The sequence below is a fragment of the Orcinus orca genome, chromosome 19, assembly GCF_937001465.1.
Source record: "Orcinus orca chromosome 19, mOrcOrc1.1, whole genome shotgun sequence".
NCBI lineage: Eukaryota > Metazoa > Chordata > Mammalia > Artiodactyla > Delphinidae > Orcinus > Orcinus orca.
In genome coordinates, this window is record NC_064577.1 from 27,123,611 (window position 1) to 27,141,499 (window position 17,889).

A 17,889-nucleotide genomic window follows, 5' to 3' on the forward strand; every position below is an offset into this window, starting at 1 on the left:
AGTCTCTCTCTGGATTTTAATGTGATGTGCCCGAGACAGCTGTTAAATATCCTTAATGTTCGTTTAACAAGGACAAATCCAGTTGAATTCTTTTCAAATTTTCCCATTAGGTGAACATAACAGAGTTTTAAATGGGCTCTCAAGTAAACATCCCCACGAATGTCTCTCCAGCCTGGTCTCTCCCAGCCAGGCTGTGCTGAGGTCTCTCCTCCTCCTGGTTTTGGGGCTTCGCGTGCTGAGTCCCAGGCTGCCTGCCGAGCTCCAGGAAGCAGGAAGACAAAGCCCTCCTGCCCCAATTCCTGGGAACTCTAATGATGTCCTTTCTTTTGTTTTCTTTTCCCCTGGAGAGCTCTTTTAACCTCCAGCTAATGAGGTGATGGGAGTGAGGACAGAGCCAGCTAAAATATTTTAAAATCGACACAATGGGACAGGGATGGTGACCATGTCCTCACGTGGGACTCTCCTGCAGGGGCCCTGGTCCTTTAGTGGAGCTTGTCGGGGTGGGTGAGGGCTGGCGAAACGGAGGCTGGGCTGTGCCAGGGCAGGGGGGCAGCTCTGGGGTGGAGCTCCGGCCTCTAAGGAGCTCACAGCCTCCTTCTTGCTGGGCCTCAGTCTCCTCATCTGTGTAAGGGGTGGAGGCAGAGGCGGGTGAAGACCCCTTCCAGCCCTGAGGCTGAGGCTGCTTCTGTTAGTTTCCAGGTGGCCTGAGGCTGTCCCCTCCCTCTCACTCAGCCCTCTCCAGGCACACAGTCCAAGGTCAGGGCTCACACAAGCAGCAGTGCACGTGGACCCCCTGGGCTCCAGCTTCCCCAGCCGCTGCCCTGGTGACGTAGAAGCCAGCTAGATGAAATCTTTGGCAGGTGGGCACCCTGGGCATGGCCTGGTCCCCCTCCCCAGTACACCCGTCTGTCCTGAACGCCTCTTCTGGCCTCCAGAGAAGGCCCCCCACCTCCACTTCCTTCTCTCCTTGACCATACAGACTCTCCCCACCCCCTTTCTCTCCTTTGCCTATATTTTGTCTATATTATGATGGATCCTTCTAGGTCAGTGGTTCTCAATCAGGGGTGGCTTCACCTTCCAGGGGACATTTGGCAATGCCTGGACAAGTCTTGGTTATCCCAGCTGTGGGGCTGTACTAGTAACTAGTGGGTAGCGGTCAGGGATGCTGCAGTGTCCCCCCACGCACCAGACAGCCCGCACGACAGTTTGTGGGGTTCAACACGGAATGTGTGGATTGTGTGGTGGTCGGTACCCTGTCCTGGGTCGGGGGGGACGGCGTATCCAGGTGGCAGAGATGGTCACCATCTACCTGTTTCTGGCTCCCCTCCTGCAGAGAACTGAAGATCTTGGGAAGCCAGGCGTCACCCTTCCCAGCCCCCCTTGCACCCAGGTGGGCAGTTGGCCGAGCTAGTGGGATACGGAGGATGTGCGCCGCTTCTGGGCTCGGACCAGCGGGGCCACTGGGAGCCCAGTGTGGATGAGGGTGGAGCTCCCACCAGCCTGGCTGTGGAGGAGGGTGCCCCTCCCATCTCTCGCCCTCGGTGGGACTTTCAGTTGGCAGGAAATAAACTTCTCTGGCGCTAAGCCCCTGGGATTTGGGGGTCTGTCTGTGATGCAGCTAGCATGGCCTTGACTGGAACTAGAGGAAAGCACTGTGTCCGGGACCCCGGAGCCTGGGTTCGAGTTCCCAGTGCGGAGCGAACAGGAGGCAGAGAGCCGGGGAAGGGCCAGCGGCCTTTTGGCCTGCTGTCTCTCTGTCCTCAGCAGGAGGCTAAGGAAGGTCCCTGGGCTAGCAGCCTTCTGCAGGATGACCTTCCCCTTGAGAGATGGTTCTAGAACGACCCTGCCCCTCACCTCCAAAGTGCACAAAGCTATTTGTGGCTGTCAGGAGGGCTTCCGGCCTACTGCCCCCAGAGGCACCCGCATTGAAGGAAGCCGTTGGAATTCTTGCAGGGCGTAGACATCAGGGCTCTACTCTCAGGCGGGGGCTGGTTGTATTTTCCAGCCACACTCCTCTGGTTTCAATTTCCTAGGTCTTTCCCGCTGCTTTGATGGGCCCAGCTCCCTCCCACCTCCCATCTCCCACTCCTATGAAGTGTGCCCTTTTTTCTCAGCTCCACGGGAGCCCAACTCATCATTTAATTAAGAATAAAATAAATCACCCTAGAAGCTGCCCAAAGCCCCCAGCGTGTGTCTTTGATGGGGATCTTGTCTCCTTTTCAACAATGAGTATCAAGGAACGGGCCAGGGGTTACTAATCTCCACTTCTGCCCTGGGAGGGAGAGCGGTCCTCTGTAGATAGCACACGCCTTCAGCACCCTGTGCACCCCACTGACTGACAGCGCTCATCAGATGCGTATCTCCAGCAAACAGACACCAGAGAATTTGTTTCCAGGGACCTTTCCTCTGGGTTATGAATATTAATCTGCTGTAATTGCTGAGATGAAATCCCCACAGTGTTCTCTCGTGCGTTCGGTATGACTGGAGGAGGTGGGGAGGGGGTAGGCGTGACCAGGAAGGTGTGCGTGTGTGTATACCCAATCATCACCTGCTCTGCAGCAGCACCTTCGCCAGGTGACCCTGTAGTCCTCTCACTCAAGAGCAGAATCAATTTCCTGGCTTCTTGAGCTGAGTTCTACCATGTGACTTGCTTTGACCAATGGGATATTAGCAGAAGCTTGTGTTTTGCTTCTTCTGAGACTGCCAGGAGGAGACGCTAGGGGCCACTGGCTAGAGGCTGGGACACGTGGGGCAGAATTGAGTCACCCAGGCATTCTCATCAGCCAGCCCCAGCCAAGTGAGAGAGCCAGGCCAAGCTCACCAATCTGCCGGTTCACATGATAAATACAGGCTTATTGCATCAGGCCACTGGGACCACTTGTTACGTAGCACTATTGGGTCTGTCGGTAACAGATACATTCTAGACACTGGCTCTCAATTGAGGCTGCATGCTGGAATCACGGGGAAGCTTTTAAAACTCCCAAGGCCTCGGTACACCCCGTTTCAATGAAATAAGAATGTGTGAAGGGTAGAATCTGAAAATGAGTATATTTTAAATGGTCCCAGATCATCTCAGAGGGCAGCCACGTTGAGAATCAGCAGGACCAATTCTCCAAAAGTACAATCACTTTATCCTTTTTAGCTCCCATGTCTTTGTACCTGTTCTCATATAATTTCCACATAAGGCAGAATTAAGGACCTGACTCTGGAGTTGGCAAGCCTGGAACCAGCTGCGTGAGATCTAGCAAAGCAGTTAAACTCTGGGGGCCTTCACTTTACCGTCTATAAAATGGGGGTAAAATCAGCCACTTCGTAAGGTTGTTGTGAGGGTCATTCATTCGACAAATATTTCTTGAGGTGGATCTGGGGATGGAAAAGGGAACGAGACAGAGCATCTCTCCCTGGGAGGTGCGTGTCTGTCCTGGAGGAGAGGGTGATGGCGGGTGTGCTTAGCCCAGGCCTGAGAACACAGCAGGCACTGTCGTTGCCAGGATATCATCATATTCTTAAGATCACGCTTCTCTCACTGGACCTCATGTTCCCCAGAGGAAAGAACTGTCCGTCTCGGCTTCTGCTTCCTACAGAGACCAGAATGGGCTCCACCCACAATGGATCTGCGGCCCGAGTGGACGGGGACCAGGGTGGTCTTTCCTCTCTTCTGGGAGTAGAGTGTAGGGGAGAGTGCGGGTCCTAAAGAGGACAGCCTGGGCTGGCTCTCCCAGGGGGCTCAGGAGGGCCGCTGCGCCCCGTGCTTTGCCCCTCGCCCTCTGTGGAGGCGCTGCTTCTGTCACTCTGCCCACAAGCCAGGCTGCCACAACCCCCTTCCGGGCAGCACAGAGGGGCCCTTGTGAGCGCTGAAAGGACCGTGTGTTCCTCTTCCCGCCTCTCCTGGCCTCACCTCCTCCCTGGAGCCAAAACACACACAGCCGTGCACACCGGTGGACACCCAGCCACACACACACCGCGGAGACACCCTGCCGGGGAGATGCCAGCGCCCTCCCATGTGCCCTGATCCCTGGGCCTGTAACCACGGTGACAGAGCCTCTGTCTGTGCCAGCTCGGGTTTTTTAAGCGCTCTTAGAGGCAGAATTATTCTCCAGCCGAGAGTGGAGCCAATGCCTGGGATTCCCCGGGGAGGCCACGGAGCTGTCATGGTTCCAAGACTCCTCCCGCACTCTCCCAGAAAGGTCCCTGGAAACCAGACTTCCCTCATCGGGGATGTCCCCCATCTGGCTCCCTCCCAGAGCAGGGAGGGCCCTACGTCCTCAGCATCTGGGGGCGCTACGTGGCCCCGCATTTCCTCTCCCGGGGCCAGCCCCCCGCCCCCCGACGGAGGCTCACATGCGGCTGCTGGGCGGGATCTTGCGGCCGTCCCGGAACCAAGTCACCTGCGGCCGTGGGAAGCTGGCGATGCGTGGGGCGCGGATGATGGCCGCTTCTCCGTGGGAGACGCTCTGGTGCTTCTGACTTTCCTCAAAGCTCCCCATGTCTGCGGGAGGGAAGGGCACATGGAGGGGTCAGGGGCCGGAGGTCGGCAGCCGAGACTGCCCGGCTCCCGGGCTGGGAGTGGTGGCAGCGGAAGGAAGCTGTGGGGCAGACAGGATGCTCGTGGAGCACGGCCACCATGCTCGGGCTACCTCACGGGGCCCCATCACCCCATCCGTCACTACGACACGCTCTGCTTTGTACTTCTGGGGTTTGTATCCATTTATATCCCTATGTCCCTGAAGCAATGGATTCATCCAACAACCATGAGACACGCGTCATTATTTCAAACAGTTTACAACGGAAGAACTTCTGAAACAGGCTCGTTGACTTGTCCAAAGGCACGTGGCTGGAACAGGGCAGAGGCAGGATTTGAACTCGGACCTCAGAGTCTGGAGGCAGGCAGAGCTGTCCCTCCTTCCCTGCCCTGTAGTGCGGCGGCAGGGGTTTCGGTGTGGGGTGAAGCAGTTTCCCGTGCCCTCGGGTGAAGTGTGTGAGGCTGCATGGATGTTGTACACAAACACCACGTTGCTCCTTTAAAAGAATGCCTACCCCCTTGGCAGATAAAGAGGGGACCGCTGGTCCAGCTCCGGTGCCCGTCAGCCTGGAGGGGAGCAGCGGAGATGCAGGTGGGAAGGTTCTGGCTGCCCACCTGCCTGCTGGGATCTGGATGGGCTCTGACTCTAAGAGCAGAGGCTTGGAGATGGGTGGAGTGTGGGAAGGGGTGTTTGTGTTGATGACCACAACAGCACAAATGAATGCTTTAAAGTGAATGCACATCCTTGCTACCCAAAGGGTGGTCCGTGGGCCAGCACCACCTGGGTGCCTGCCACAAAGGGAGAGCCTCAGGAATGCCCCGCCCCCCAGACCTGCTGAATCAGAACCTGCCTTTTAACAAGACTCCCAGTCAACTGTGTCCACATCCAAGTGTAAGAAGTACTGTTTGCCCTCAAACTTGGCTGTATGTCACTGAGTTAACATGTCAAGAGTTAAAAGCACCTAATGCTGGGGTTTCATCCCCAAACTTCTGATGTCCCTGGTACGGGGTGTGGGCTTCCCATCAGAATCCCACATGCAGTAAGGTTCAGACCACCGAAAACTGGCTGTGAGTCCCCGTTGCCCACCTGTTCCCTCCTGGATCAAGGGGGCCGCGTGCTAAGCCATATGGGTCTCCTGCTGCTTTGATTTGTTTCTTAACCCCTCCAAGACCACTGCTCTTCCTCGTCTCCTTCAGCCAGGAGTCCCCAACATGACTGCCCCTTAGAACCCCCTTTAATATTCTCAGAGGTAAGAGCCTTTTGGGGTGTTTCTAGACATCGGTGTTTCTAGAGCCATTCAGGGTGTTCCAACAAGAGCCAAGGCCGAGAAGTACCGCTGGGCTGAAGCCAGTGGTTCTTACACTTTGGTGGGTCTCAGAATCCCTAGGGAACACGGTAAGCCCAGAAATTTGCTCCCACCCTTCCCTCGTCCCCTAGGGCACGGAAAGGCCCTGCTTCAATGTGCCTGGGTCTCTGAGTCCTTGACTCACCTTCCCGAGGCTTCTGCTGCACGCCGAAGTTCTAGGACCACCGGCCTACACTCTCGTTTTCCAAAGCCCTGGGCTTGAATCTCTTCTTGGCCACATTCCCCCTTGGAGGCCTTGCCTAATCTGATGGTTTTGGCCATAGTCTCTCTGCAAAGGCTCTCACATCTGCCCTGGCTCCTCCCTGAGCTCCAACACTCAACACCCAACTTGCCACAGGAAATGCTGGGTACTTCTTACCTCCCTGCCAAGCCTCCCTTCTTGCTTTCACAGCTCTGCTAACAGCTGCCCCACCTGTACCTGCCCAGATCACCTGGGCTCAGATGCTTGGAGCCTTTCGTGGTGCTTCCTTTCCCACACTACGGCCCCTCTGTTCTCCCAGGCCCCACCCACGTGCTCGCCCCATCACTTGGCTGCACGGACTCCGCCCCTACACCAACGCCTACACTGGATCCGCCTCCCCCATCTCCCACACTGCTCCTGATTAATTTTTCTGGCTTGCTCAGATCCTCTGGTATCTCCTCATTGCCCCAGAAAAGTCTACATTCCCTTGCCTGGATTCAAGGTCTCTGCCTAATTTGACCCCAACCAACCTTTCTTGTCCTATCGCCCACACCACGTCCCGCGTCCCCCGCCACAATGAATTACTTACACCCCGCTTCTCACCTCGGGGCCTTTCTTTGTGTGGGGGACCCTGCCTGGAACGCCACCAGAGCAAGCCATGATTCACCAGGGCACCACGATTCAATAGCATCCCGGGAGGATCTAGTCAAGTAAGTGTCTCAAGAAATGAAACCTGACGTTGGCAACCTTGTCCTCACTGGGCAAGCAGTAAATGTAACGGTGGTGGCTTTGGAGTCACTGAGACCTGAATTCAAATCCCACTTCTGTTACTTATAAGGCACGACCTTGGGCAAAATTTTGACTTCGCTGAGCTTTCACTTCCTCTTCTGTAAATTGGAGTTAAGAAGAGTATGTCCCTGGGCTTCCCTGGTGGTGCAGTCGTTAAGAATCTGCCTGCCATTGCAGGGGACACAGGTTCGATCCCTGGTCTGGGAAGAATCCACATGCCACGGAGCAAATAAGCCCGTGCACCACAACTACTGAAGTGTGTGAGCCTAGAGCCCGTGCTCCACAACAAGAGAGGCCACCGCAATGAGAAGCCCGCGCACCACAACCAAGAGTAGCCCCTGCTCGCCACAACTAGAGAAAGCCCGCGCGCAGCAACGAAGACCCAACACAGCCTAAATAAATAAATAAATAAAATTTATTAAAAAAAAAAAAGAATGGTCTACATTTAAAAAAATGATACAAATGAACTTATATACAAACAGAAATAGACCCACAGACATAGAAAACAAACTTATGGTTACCAAAGAGGAAAGGGGGGAGAGATAAATTAGGGATTTGGGATTAATTTATACACACTATATATAAAATATATTTATATATATTAATTTATTTAATTTAATTAATATATATTTAATTTAATTATATATTGTTATTAATTAATTAATATATATTAATTTAATTAATTATATTTAATAATTAATATATATTTAATAAATATATATTAATTTATACACACTATATATAAAATAGATAAACAACAAGGACCTACTGTATAACACAGGGAACTATACTTAATGTTTTGTAATAACCTATAAGGGAAAAGAATCTGAAAAATAATATATATATATATATATATATATATATATGTATGTATAACTGAATCACTTTGTTGTACACCTGAAACTAACACAACACTGTAAATCAACTATACTTCAATAAAAAAAAAAACGATGGCTACCTTACTATTTATCTCCCATTCAACATGATCTCCTGCCACTGAGAGGTGGGGGCTAAGACCCCTCCCCCTTGAGTCTGGGGGTTTTGTGACTATACTTGTAGAATATGCTGGAAGTGATGCTATGTGACTTTCAAGGCTAGGTCATCAGAAGGATATGGCTTCCACCTGGCTCTCCAGACACTGCTGCTTGGAATCCAGCTGCCATATTGTAAGGAAGCTCAATCTAGCTCACACAGACAAAGGAACAGCTCTTGTGCAGAGGAACTGAGGTCCCAGAGGATGGCCTGCATCAACATTGGACATGTGATTGAACATGTGAGCCCTCAGATAATTTCAGCCCCCAGCCTTTGGGTCTTCTAGTTGAGACCTCAGTCATCAAAGAGCAGAGACCAGCTGTTCCCACCGTGCTTGGTCCAGACTCACAGAATCTGTCAGCATGATAAATGACTGTGGTGCACCATGATGTTTGGGGGTAATTTGTTATGTAGCCATAGAAACAGGAAGAGTATAGTCAAGTGCTAAAAACTGTGTCTAATATTTATAGTATTAAAATACTGGAATCCTATACATTTTTCACAGTTTAAACATCAACCTCTTCAACAAAGACTATCGCATGCCACCCAGATAGTCACTGACCCTACGTCAGGTTTCCTTCTAGGTGGACTTCACACAGACTGTCTCATTTCATCCGCATAATGACATGACAAAGCTCAACTTTCCTAAATACACATTTTTAAATTGTTTACTAATTTCTGTTACTTGGCTCTGTCTATAAAAAAATTGCATCAATAAATCACATTGATTTCAGTTCTTACAATAATTTTATCTATTTAAAAAACTTTTCACAGAGCTCTGAAGATATATTTGAACAATTTAAAGCAATTTCATGGTAATCGTGTTTTTCCTCCTCTCTCGGGTTTTATTAGCTCCATTTCGTCAGTGAGGAAATTAAAGCTCATGGAGATAGAGTGGCTTATCCAACGTGCGCAGTTAGGGCTGGGCCGGCCAGCAGTTAGGGCTGGGCCGGCCAGCAGTTAGGGCTGGGTCGGCCGGCGTTCAAACCCGGCTCTCCCTTTGCATTTCCTCCTCGCCTCTTCCATGACTCATCCCCTGCGTTAAAATTCTTCATTCACATTCTTTATCTCTTTCTACTACATTGAAAGCTTCAAGAGGCAGTTCTATTCAATTACATTCATGAGCAAATCCTTATAAGACATCAGGCCCCCTCCTCTGCACACAGTAGGTTCTCTCTAAACTCACCCAATGCCGTCATGCAATGACTCTTATATTGAGTCCCTACTATGGGTCAGACAGGCTCTGCAGAAGGTGCTGAAGAAAGACCCGGTCCCTGTCCTTGTGGAGCTTATGGCCTGGTTAGGGGAAGAGGCATAAGAAAACCAACCCAACGAAATTCAGGGACATATTGTGACAAGTCTTAGGAAGAAGGAACAGGTTTTTTTTTTTTTTTTTTTTTTGCGGTACGGGGGCCTCTTACTATTGTGGCCTCTCTTGTTGTGGAGCACAGGCTCCGGACGCGCAGGCTCAGCGGCCATGGCTCACGGGCCCAGCCGCTCCGCGGCATGTGGGATCTTCCCGGACCGGGGCACGAACCCACGTCCCCTGCATCGGCAGGCGGACTCTCAACCACTGGGCCACCAGGGAAGCCCCCAGGATTTTTTTTTTTTTTAATGAGAGGCGACATGAAGGGAACCTACTTTAGACTGGGAGATGGGGGTGAGGCTTTTTTTAAGCAGAGACATAAATAAAGGGTAGGTGTCAGCCATGTGTGTGTGTGTGTGTGTGTGTGTGTGTGTGTGTGTGTGTGTGTTGGGGGTGGGGTGGGCGTGGTAATAGTCCAGAGGAAAGAGAGTATGCGAAGGCTAGGAGGTAGGAGAGAAATGCTAGTTTGAGGCAATTTAAAAATGCCAATAGGGCGGGTGGTGGGTCTGTTCAGTGGACGGATGAATGAAGAGATGGATGGATACATGGGTAATTGGATGAGGGCAGGGATGGATGGATGGATGAATGGATGGAGAGGAGGAGGCATGGATGGATGGAGGAGATGCAGGATGGAGGGATGGATGATTGTATATATGTATATATGGCAGGATGGATAGATGAAGGAAGGGCACAGCTGGCCTTGTCCAAGTTTTGCAGTTGATGCTCTCGTTCACGCTTCCATCCCACAATCTCCCCTCCCTATGGCTCTTAGGCCCCCAGAACCCTCCCAGTTCTCTCTACTCCACTTTGCCGAATGGGCCTCCTAGGTCAGGGAGCCCCTTGCCTCTGCTCAGGGGGCCCAGCGCACAGGCGCGTATGTCCTGAACACCAGCTGCAAGGGTGGTGCTAAGAAGAAGTCTGCTCAGCCAGCCAGCGCAGGAGAAAGGCTAGAGGGAAGTGCCCACTGATGGGGCTGGGGATCCAGGATCTCCTAGGAAAACTCACTCCCACTGAGGTGGAAACAGGTAAGGGTTTATCTACTATACTTCCTCTCCAAGATCCATGCTTGTTAATATACCACGTCGTTCCTTGCAGCGCTGATCCAACTTTTCCTAAAAATTCCCCCAAGAGCAAAGAAGTATGGGCCTGGGGCACAGCTGGACATGACCTAAAATTATTCCTGATGTTTCTGTTATATCTTAAAAGGTCTTGTAAATTATGCACTCCAGAATATATTTATTGCTTTTATTTATTTTTAAAACATTTTTATCATGAAATATGTCATGCATAAAAAAGAGCAAATATAATTATATGAATAGTTCAAAGAAGCAGAACAGAATGCACACTCATGTACCCACCGCCAGTTTAAGGAATAGCACATGAACAAACCTCGCCCCTCTCCCCCACGGCGCTCCTCCCATATCCCCTCCCTCGCCAGAGGTAACCACCAGCCTGGATGCTGTGTCAATCATGTCGTTGCTTTTTGTTTTCTTTCAAGTTTCACCACGTGCAGATGGATCCTTAAACAATTTATTGTTAATTTAGCCTGTTTCTAAGCCCTTTGGGTTATTTTGTATGTCACCTACTGTGATTTGCTTTCTTTTGTGCAACATCCTTTTTGGGAGCTCCATCTCCGTCCTTGCACCTGGTCTAGTCATTTTCATGGCTGCTTGGACGTCCATGTATCAGGATAGCACAGCGCTGCTGCAGGCTGGCTTTGTTATCAGTGTTTTCCTGTCCTGCTAAGAACAGTCTCATGTGGCTCTTCCAGCACATGTGGCTGAGAGAATCTCTAGAGGAGGCACTAAAGGTGGAACTGCTGGGTTGTAGGTTGTGCAAATGTTAATCTTATGAGGTAATGCCAAGCTGTTTTCCTGATATGCACCAAGTTGCTAATTCACACGCCCACCAGCAGTGGTGGGACTTCGTATTAACACCTTGTCTTGCTAGACTCCGGTTTTTGCAGTGGGATGGCACCTCACTGTGGTTGTGTTGGTTTCTTATGAAGATGCTGTTTCTCCCTCCAGTCAGTTGTATCGTGCCTCTGCCTCTAACCATCCGTGACTTCCACTGCATCCTGAGTCACACTGAACCGCCCGATCGCATCTTAGAATGTCACCATCTGTCCCCAGTGCCTCACCTCCTCCGCCACATCTCCTTCCACATCTCCATTCTACGTTCAATAGACACACTCAGGTTGAGGATTAAGAAAAACGGGCCCATTGGTGGCACTCTGGACACGAACTCCAGCCCACGTGACAATGGGTCTGATGCCCTCAGCTCTCCTTTTGTACAGGTGGCTGCCAAGCTGCCCAGTAGAACGGGGGGCAGGCCAGGCTCCCCAGTGGAGCAGGGGCTCTTGGCCCTCTGAAGTGTGGGTGGGCTTACTGCTGGGGCTGGGGGTTCCAAGTCTGAGCCATCCGCCCACCTGGTGAGGGCTGGGATGGGGTCAGGGATGTTGCTCAGGCGAGGAGGACAAAGAGGTGCCCACAGGATCCGGATGCCGACTCCGGAAGGCGTGCCCAACCCTCTCAGCCATTCAGTCCACATGTCAGAAATTTATGGCGACTTCGTAACAACAGAGACTCGAGGTGGGGTCAGGAAGGGAGCTGGGGAGGTGGGTGAGTATTTTACTGACTTCCCTTAATTGCTGTAATTAAAAACATGTAAAGAGGGGACTTCCCTGGTGGCGCAGTGGTTAAGAATCCACCTGCCAATGCCGGGGACACGGGTTCGAGCCCTGGTCTGGGAAGATCCCACATGCCGCAGAGCAACTAAGCCCGTGCGCCACAACTACTTAGCGTGCGCTCTAGAGCCAATGAGCCACAACTACTGAGCCTGCGTGCCACAACTACTGAAGCCCACGTGCCTGGAGCCCATGCTCCGCAACAAGAGAAGCCACCACAATGAGAAGCCCGCGCACCGCGACGAAGAGTAGCCCCCACTCGCCACAACTAGAGAAAGGCCGCACGCAGCAACGAAGACCCAACGCAGCCAAAAATAAATAAATAAACTTATTAAAATAAAAAAGCACGTAAAGAATCTTTTTGGAATGACTTCGCTATTATCATTAGTGGTTAGCACAGCTGCCTTATTAATTTCTCATTAGAACCCAATTCACAGCCCCTCTTCGGGAAGGGGGATGAGAGCCAGGGGTGGGGCCTGCCTGGCCCGGCCTGATCCAGTCCCTGTGGAACCGGCTGCTTGAAACCCCAGGACAAAACCCTCCCACCCCGGGAAGCAGAAACAGCCAAGGAGGGAAGGTGAGGGGTTTGGAGAAGCAGCCGTACCCCATCCATCCTCAGAACTGTGAGCATCTGTGTGTCTGTGTAAAAGAAACAGACGGAGGGACAGACAGATGCAGGAGGTCTGCGGGGCACAAATCTGGGAGAGGCCCAGGACCGGGATGGGTGAGGAAGGGGAAAGATTTAAGGAGGTACCCACTGTCAGGGTCCTGCAGGTGCACGGTGAGTCCCATGAGAGGGAGTGCCTCCTTAAATTCTGCGTCCTCCTTGCCTCACTTGCCTCACCCCTGGAGAGCAGAGGTGGTGGCTAGGACCATACCTCCGAAGGCAGGATGAGAGAGGCTGTGAATGTTTATTCCAGGACACCTTCCCTGGTTGGCCTGGCGGAGAGAAGACGTGTACACTCTGCCACCCCGAGCGTTCCCTGGGCTGGGCGCCATTTCTGATGGTTCGTGTGCACTGACTGATTACGTACTGTGACCACCCGGCCAGGTAGGTACTAATATTAACATTCCTTTTTACACATGAGGAAGCAAAAGCACACAGAAGTTAAGTAATTTGCCCAAGGTCACACAGCTAGGGAGAGGCGAGGGGGATGTGAACTCAGGGTCCATGGCTGGGTCCATGGCCCCACTCTACAGCTGCTGGTGGCAAGGCAGGAGAAAGGAGATGGTAGAAATCCTGGCTGTGGGAACTTGGGTTGTCCTCTGACCTTTCTTTTAAGAGCCCCTGTCTTTTTTTTTTGGGGCAGTACCACGAGGCATGTGGGATCTTAGTTCCCATACCAGGGATCGAACCTGGGCCCCCTGCATTGGAAGCACAGAGCCTTAACCACTGGACCGCCAGGGAAGTCCCTCCTCTGACCTTTCTGAGCCGCAACTTCCCCATCTCAAGATGTGGCTCCCTAGACACGCCTTCCTGCCTCTGAGGCCTGTCCTAGGGACCCACGGAGGAAAGAGTGCAGATCTGCACCATTTCACCGGAGGGCAGAGTGCTGGGGAGGCTCTGCTGCGTCTCCCTAGCATCTCCTTAGGGACGCGGGTGTCCACCTTGGACCTGTGATTGTGACTGTTCTGAAGGCTCTTGGGCTCGTGCACATCTTTTCAGGGAAACAGAAGCCGTGCTTCCTTCTCTATCTGCACCCCGGCCCCCTACTCCCCACGTGTCCAGAGCCCTAAGCTAGTCGCCGACTAGACTGGGGCCAGAATCCACGGTTTCTCCCTCGCGTCCTCCCAAGGGTCGTGCCCTGGCACACAAAGAACCCGGAAGCTAGCTGTAAGCATTTTTCATCTGCTCATCCCTGCTGAGAGCAGAGCAAAGGGGTGACGACGGGTCAAGGCCACCTGGTGGCGTGAGATGGCCTTCAGCCTAGCTGGGGGCCGCATCTACTCACAGGGCTGTCTGGACATGAATTCTTACAGTCCAGGGGTGTCCCTCTGATTCCCTTTGACCCCTGGCCCCAGCAGCAACTGGCCTCCCCGCAGCTGGACCCCATTTTGATGTCTCTCTTCTCGCCCTCAGGCAGCAGTGTGGGGAGGCGTGGGCTCAGGTCATGGCTCCTGCCTGCCTTCGGCTCCTGCCTCTGGTGCTTCCTAACTGTGACTCTGGCGAGTCCCCTCAGCCACACCGAGCCTCGGTTTTCTCATCTGTAAATGGGGATGGGGGCTTCCACTCTGCAGGCTGGGATGAGGTGGGGATGGGGGAAGGGGAGCGAGTTTCCCTTCTCTCCCACTGTGGCCGCCAGGGCTGGGCGAGACCTCCATCTGTTAGGATGAGCGCTTTTCTCAGTTGTTACAGAGAAGTTTCTAGGGCTCCCCTAACTCTTTTGCTTTAGGGCCCAAAGGGCTGCACTGGGCGCTCTCTGCTTGATGACGCTCTGGAGGACACAGCTTCAGGCTTGCAAAGTGGCCCGAGGCAGATGAGGCTGGGGTCTCGGCACCGGCCCCTGGGTACCAGCTCAGGGAGCTGCACCTGGTGGTCAGGAAGGGCTGGACCTGGGTCTCCCCACACCGCCCCTTTGGCCCCTTCGAGGTGCCCCGTGCTCTCTGCCAGGGGCCTGTAACCACATCTGCACAGCTCAGCAACAGCAACGCCATGTAGCCTGGTGGCCACATGGTGACAACCATGGTTGTAACTGTGTCCAGAAGGTGCCTGGAGCCCAGGCTGACAGGTAGCTCTGAGCAGCAGGGCAGGGATGCCCCTGTGAGAGGTGGTGGAGGGGAAGGGGCCGGGCTGGCCGATGGCCCAGGGGACAGTGGCAGCTCCCTGTTCTGCATCTGGCCAGGACAACTTTTGCTGGAAGCCATTCCATTCTGCGGCCTGTTTCTTCCTTCTTTAAAATGATAATATAGAATATTCATTGTAGCATTTACTCTCACTGAATCAAAGTGTGTTATCTGTAGGCACTGGCTAGGTGCATTGGTGGATACGAGCTCAAGGAAGGGCAAAGCCTAGGGGGAGGTAGCACTAGATGCACATTACAGATGAGGAACCTGAGCTGGGTGAGGCTCAGAGAGGGTCAGTCACTTCCCTGGAGCCACACAGTGACTGAGGGCAGAGTTAGGATTCGAATGTGGTCCGTCCAACACGAAACCCTAACCTCTTCATTAACTGTGCTGCCAGTCATGGTGATGGGCACCCCACAGCCTGCCAACACTGACTGGATCTCAGCACTGCAGAGTCCCAGGCTCCCTCATGGGTTTGGGCCAGGCCCCCTGCATGTCACCGCTACCTGGGGTCATTCCGGCCAGCATCACCTGGAGTGGTCCAGGACCCTCAGGACCCAGAGAGCCCATAGTGTGTGTGTGTGTGTGTGTGTGTGTGTGTGTGTGTGTGTGTGTGTGTGTGTGTGTACGTTGGGGGGGGACCCCACCTCGAGGGTCTGTGACTGGGCAGACAGTTAGGGTGTTGGCTAGCTCGAGTCTCTGCCATCTGCTTTTCACCCCCAGGTCGGTCTGAGCCCTTCTCTGCCACGTGCAGGGAATACCAGGGACACCTGAGTCCTTCACAAAGGCCTCTGCCCTCCATCAGTGCACAGGCTCGCTTGCTTTGCACATGGGCCTGGTCACAACCCATCCCTCTGCTTGGGGGCAGGAGGGTACCTTCGGGTCTGGGGACAGGATCCGGCTTCCAGGGAGCATCTTCATGCGAAAAGAAAGATGCCGATGGTGGGAGAGGGGTCAGGGGGCTGAGTCCTGGGTCCTGGGTCCCTACCACAGCCAAGGAAAGAAACATCTCAGCCACACAGACGCTGCTTCTCTCCCTTTCTCTTTCTAATCGGCGGAGCCAGCCCAGGGGAGACTCATGCCATCTCTGCGGCTTTCAACTCCAGAAAGTTCTATTGTCTCCTGTGAGCGAAGGCTTTGGAACAGACACTCGCCTGCTTCCCCCGACAGCCTGGACTGATTGGTGTCCTGAAAGGTATTTTCAACGGCACACACACACACGTTCTCACGTGCACACAGGTGAACAAAGACGCCGACCAATCCAGACACACACATTTGCACAAACACATGCCTGAACCCACACCCACCCTGGAGTGCACACAGACACACGCATGAGCAGTCTCTCTGCAGGCTGACCCACGACTACCCCTGCACCGCTGGACTCTGGGCACCGGCTAAACGGAGCTCTGTGGGAGCCCTCCAGCTGGCTGCCAGCGGCCCTGATCCATCATTTTAATTCGGGGCTTTTCCACTCCTCTGAGTGAGCTGAGTTGCCTTTAGTGCTGATGTATGGGACAATCAGTCCTCCACTTCTGATTACGGTTGTTTTCCATAATTATTATGAACACTCTTTGCCCTCACTTGAGGTTTTCTTCTCGATTTCTCTCCCTCACTTCTCTCCAAGTAGCAAGCTCTCTCCTGCGCTAAATCTGACTCAAGCCCCAGTGGGCCCCAGATGAGAGGGTGTCCTTTTTTTTAAAAAAAGCTTCAGGGCTCATTAAGGCGTTCCACACTCCCGTGGCCCACGGTGCAACCTTGGACCTCTCCCCCTAAAAATCCCAGAATGAAACAGCCCATAATGAGGCTCATTTCTGCTCATTTCTAAGGCAGCTATCTTAGAATGGGGGGCAGGTCTGGGAAGGGGATACTGAGTCACAGGGGGAGGGGGTGGATTGGTGCGCCGGTCCCTGAGATGCCCTTGCGTTCTTCTGAGTCTTCCCTCTTGTCCTCCATCTGAGGGAGCCCTTTGGGGCTTGGTGGCAGTGGAGGAAGTCTGTTACCCCAAAGGCTCGGCGAGGGTCTGTTACCTTACCCTCTGCTTGCCTGGTCCTTTCAGGAACCCTGACTCATCAGGTCCCCTCTCCCTCTTAGAGCTATGGTGCCCACACCAGCCATCTCCCAATGCCTCCTGAGACCGTGGGGACCCCCAAGCTGTTACTGCTCCAGGGCTGAGCAAGCTGGAGGATGGAAAAGTTAGGGTCATGGGGGGGCCCCGGGAAGTCTGCCATTACGAAGATCCCCCAAGTTGGCGGCCAAACCCAGAGGAGTCCCTTGAAGCAGGTGACAGGGCCTCCTTTTCAAAGCAGAAGCAGCTGGTCCCATCCAGAGAGTGCTGAACTCAGAGCCAGCAGATGTGTGTCACGTGTCAGCGGTGTGGCCGTGAGAGCTCTTGCCCCCTCTCTGGGCCTTGGTTCCCAGATGGTGGGAAGGGCCACCGTTAGCACCCAGTGAGTGTGGAAAGCCACAGCTGGGACTTGGCTCTGCCCAGCGTGTGGCCGATGGGGGACGACTCTGCAGATCCTCTCGCGCTTCACGGCCTCCCCCCACCCGCCCCAAGTCCGCGTTGTACTCACAGGCCACCTGGACCTCGGTTTGCCGCTGCAGCAGAGCGCCCATCCGGTTACGCACGATGCAGCGGTAGAAGCCGGCGTGGGTGCGGTCCAGGCTGGTGATCATGTACCTGGGGGCAGACGAGACAGCCAGTGAGCAAGTCGGGCAGCTCCAGGGATGCAGAGGTCAAACCAGGGTCAGAGGGCAGAGGTCGCCACATCACCCTCTTCCATAATGAAAGGTGCCAGGGAGCCCTCGGCTCTACCATGGGGGTCACAGAAGGGTCCTTATTAATAAGAGGTTCCTCCCAAAGGCTTTTGCTCAGCTGCCCGGGAAGGAGCCTGCACTTTCCCAAGGACGGGAGATGCTGTGCCTGAGCCCTTGACTGTGGCCGTGACCAGGCCTCCCAGGACTGTTTTGGGTCTGTTGGAGGCTACTGTCCTCCCCTGCCTGTGACCTACATGACTGAGAAAGGTGGGGGCATTTTCTTTAGCCTGGACCAGGGATACGCCATAAATGTTAACTTAAATGGATGTAGGTTTGTTACAAAGCAGAAACTAACACACCACTGTAAAGCAATTATACGCCAATAAAGATGTTAAAATAAATAAA

At 53.3% G+C, this 17,889-nt stretch overlaps 2 protein-coding genes across 4 annotated transcripts in view; one reads left to right on the forward strand and one right to left on the reverse strand.

Moving 5' to 3' along the window:
• The window catches only part of RPL38 (ribosomal protein L38), a 797,591-nt gene that overhangs the window by 184,763 nt on the left and 594,939 nt on the right, over positions 1-17,889 (forward strand). The window lies entirely within an intron of this gene.
• SDK2 (sidekick cell adhesion molecule 2) overlaps positions 1-17,889 on the reverse strand; it is a 267,076-nt gene that overhangs the window by 93,632 nt on the left and 155,555 nt on the right. For both annotated transcript variants that reach the window (XM_033438412.2, XM_004275434.3), the window contains exons 3-4: positions 17,301-17,407; positions 4,342-4,489 (exon numbers count right to left, since the gene is read on the reverse strand). In XM_033438412.2, coding sequence (XP_033294303.1) covers positions 4,342-4,489; positions 17,301-17,407 — 255 coding nt within the window. The remainder of the gene's footprint in view (positions 1-4,341; positions 4,490-17,300; positions 17,408-17,889) is intronic.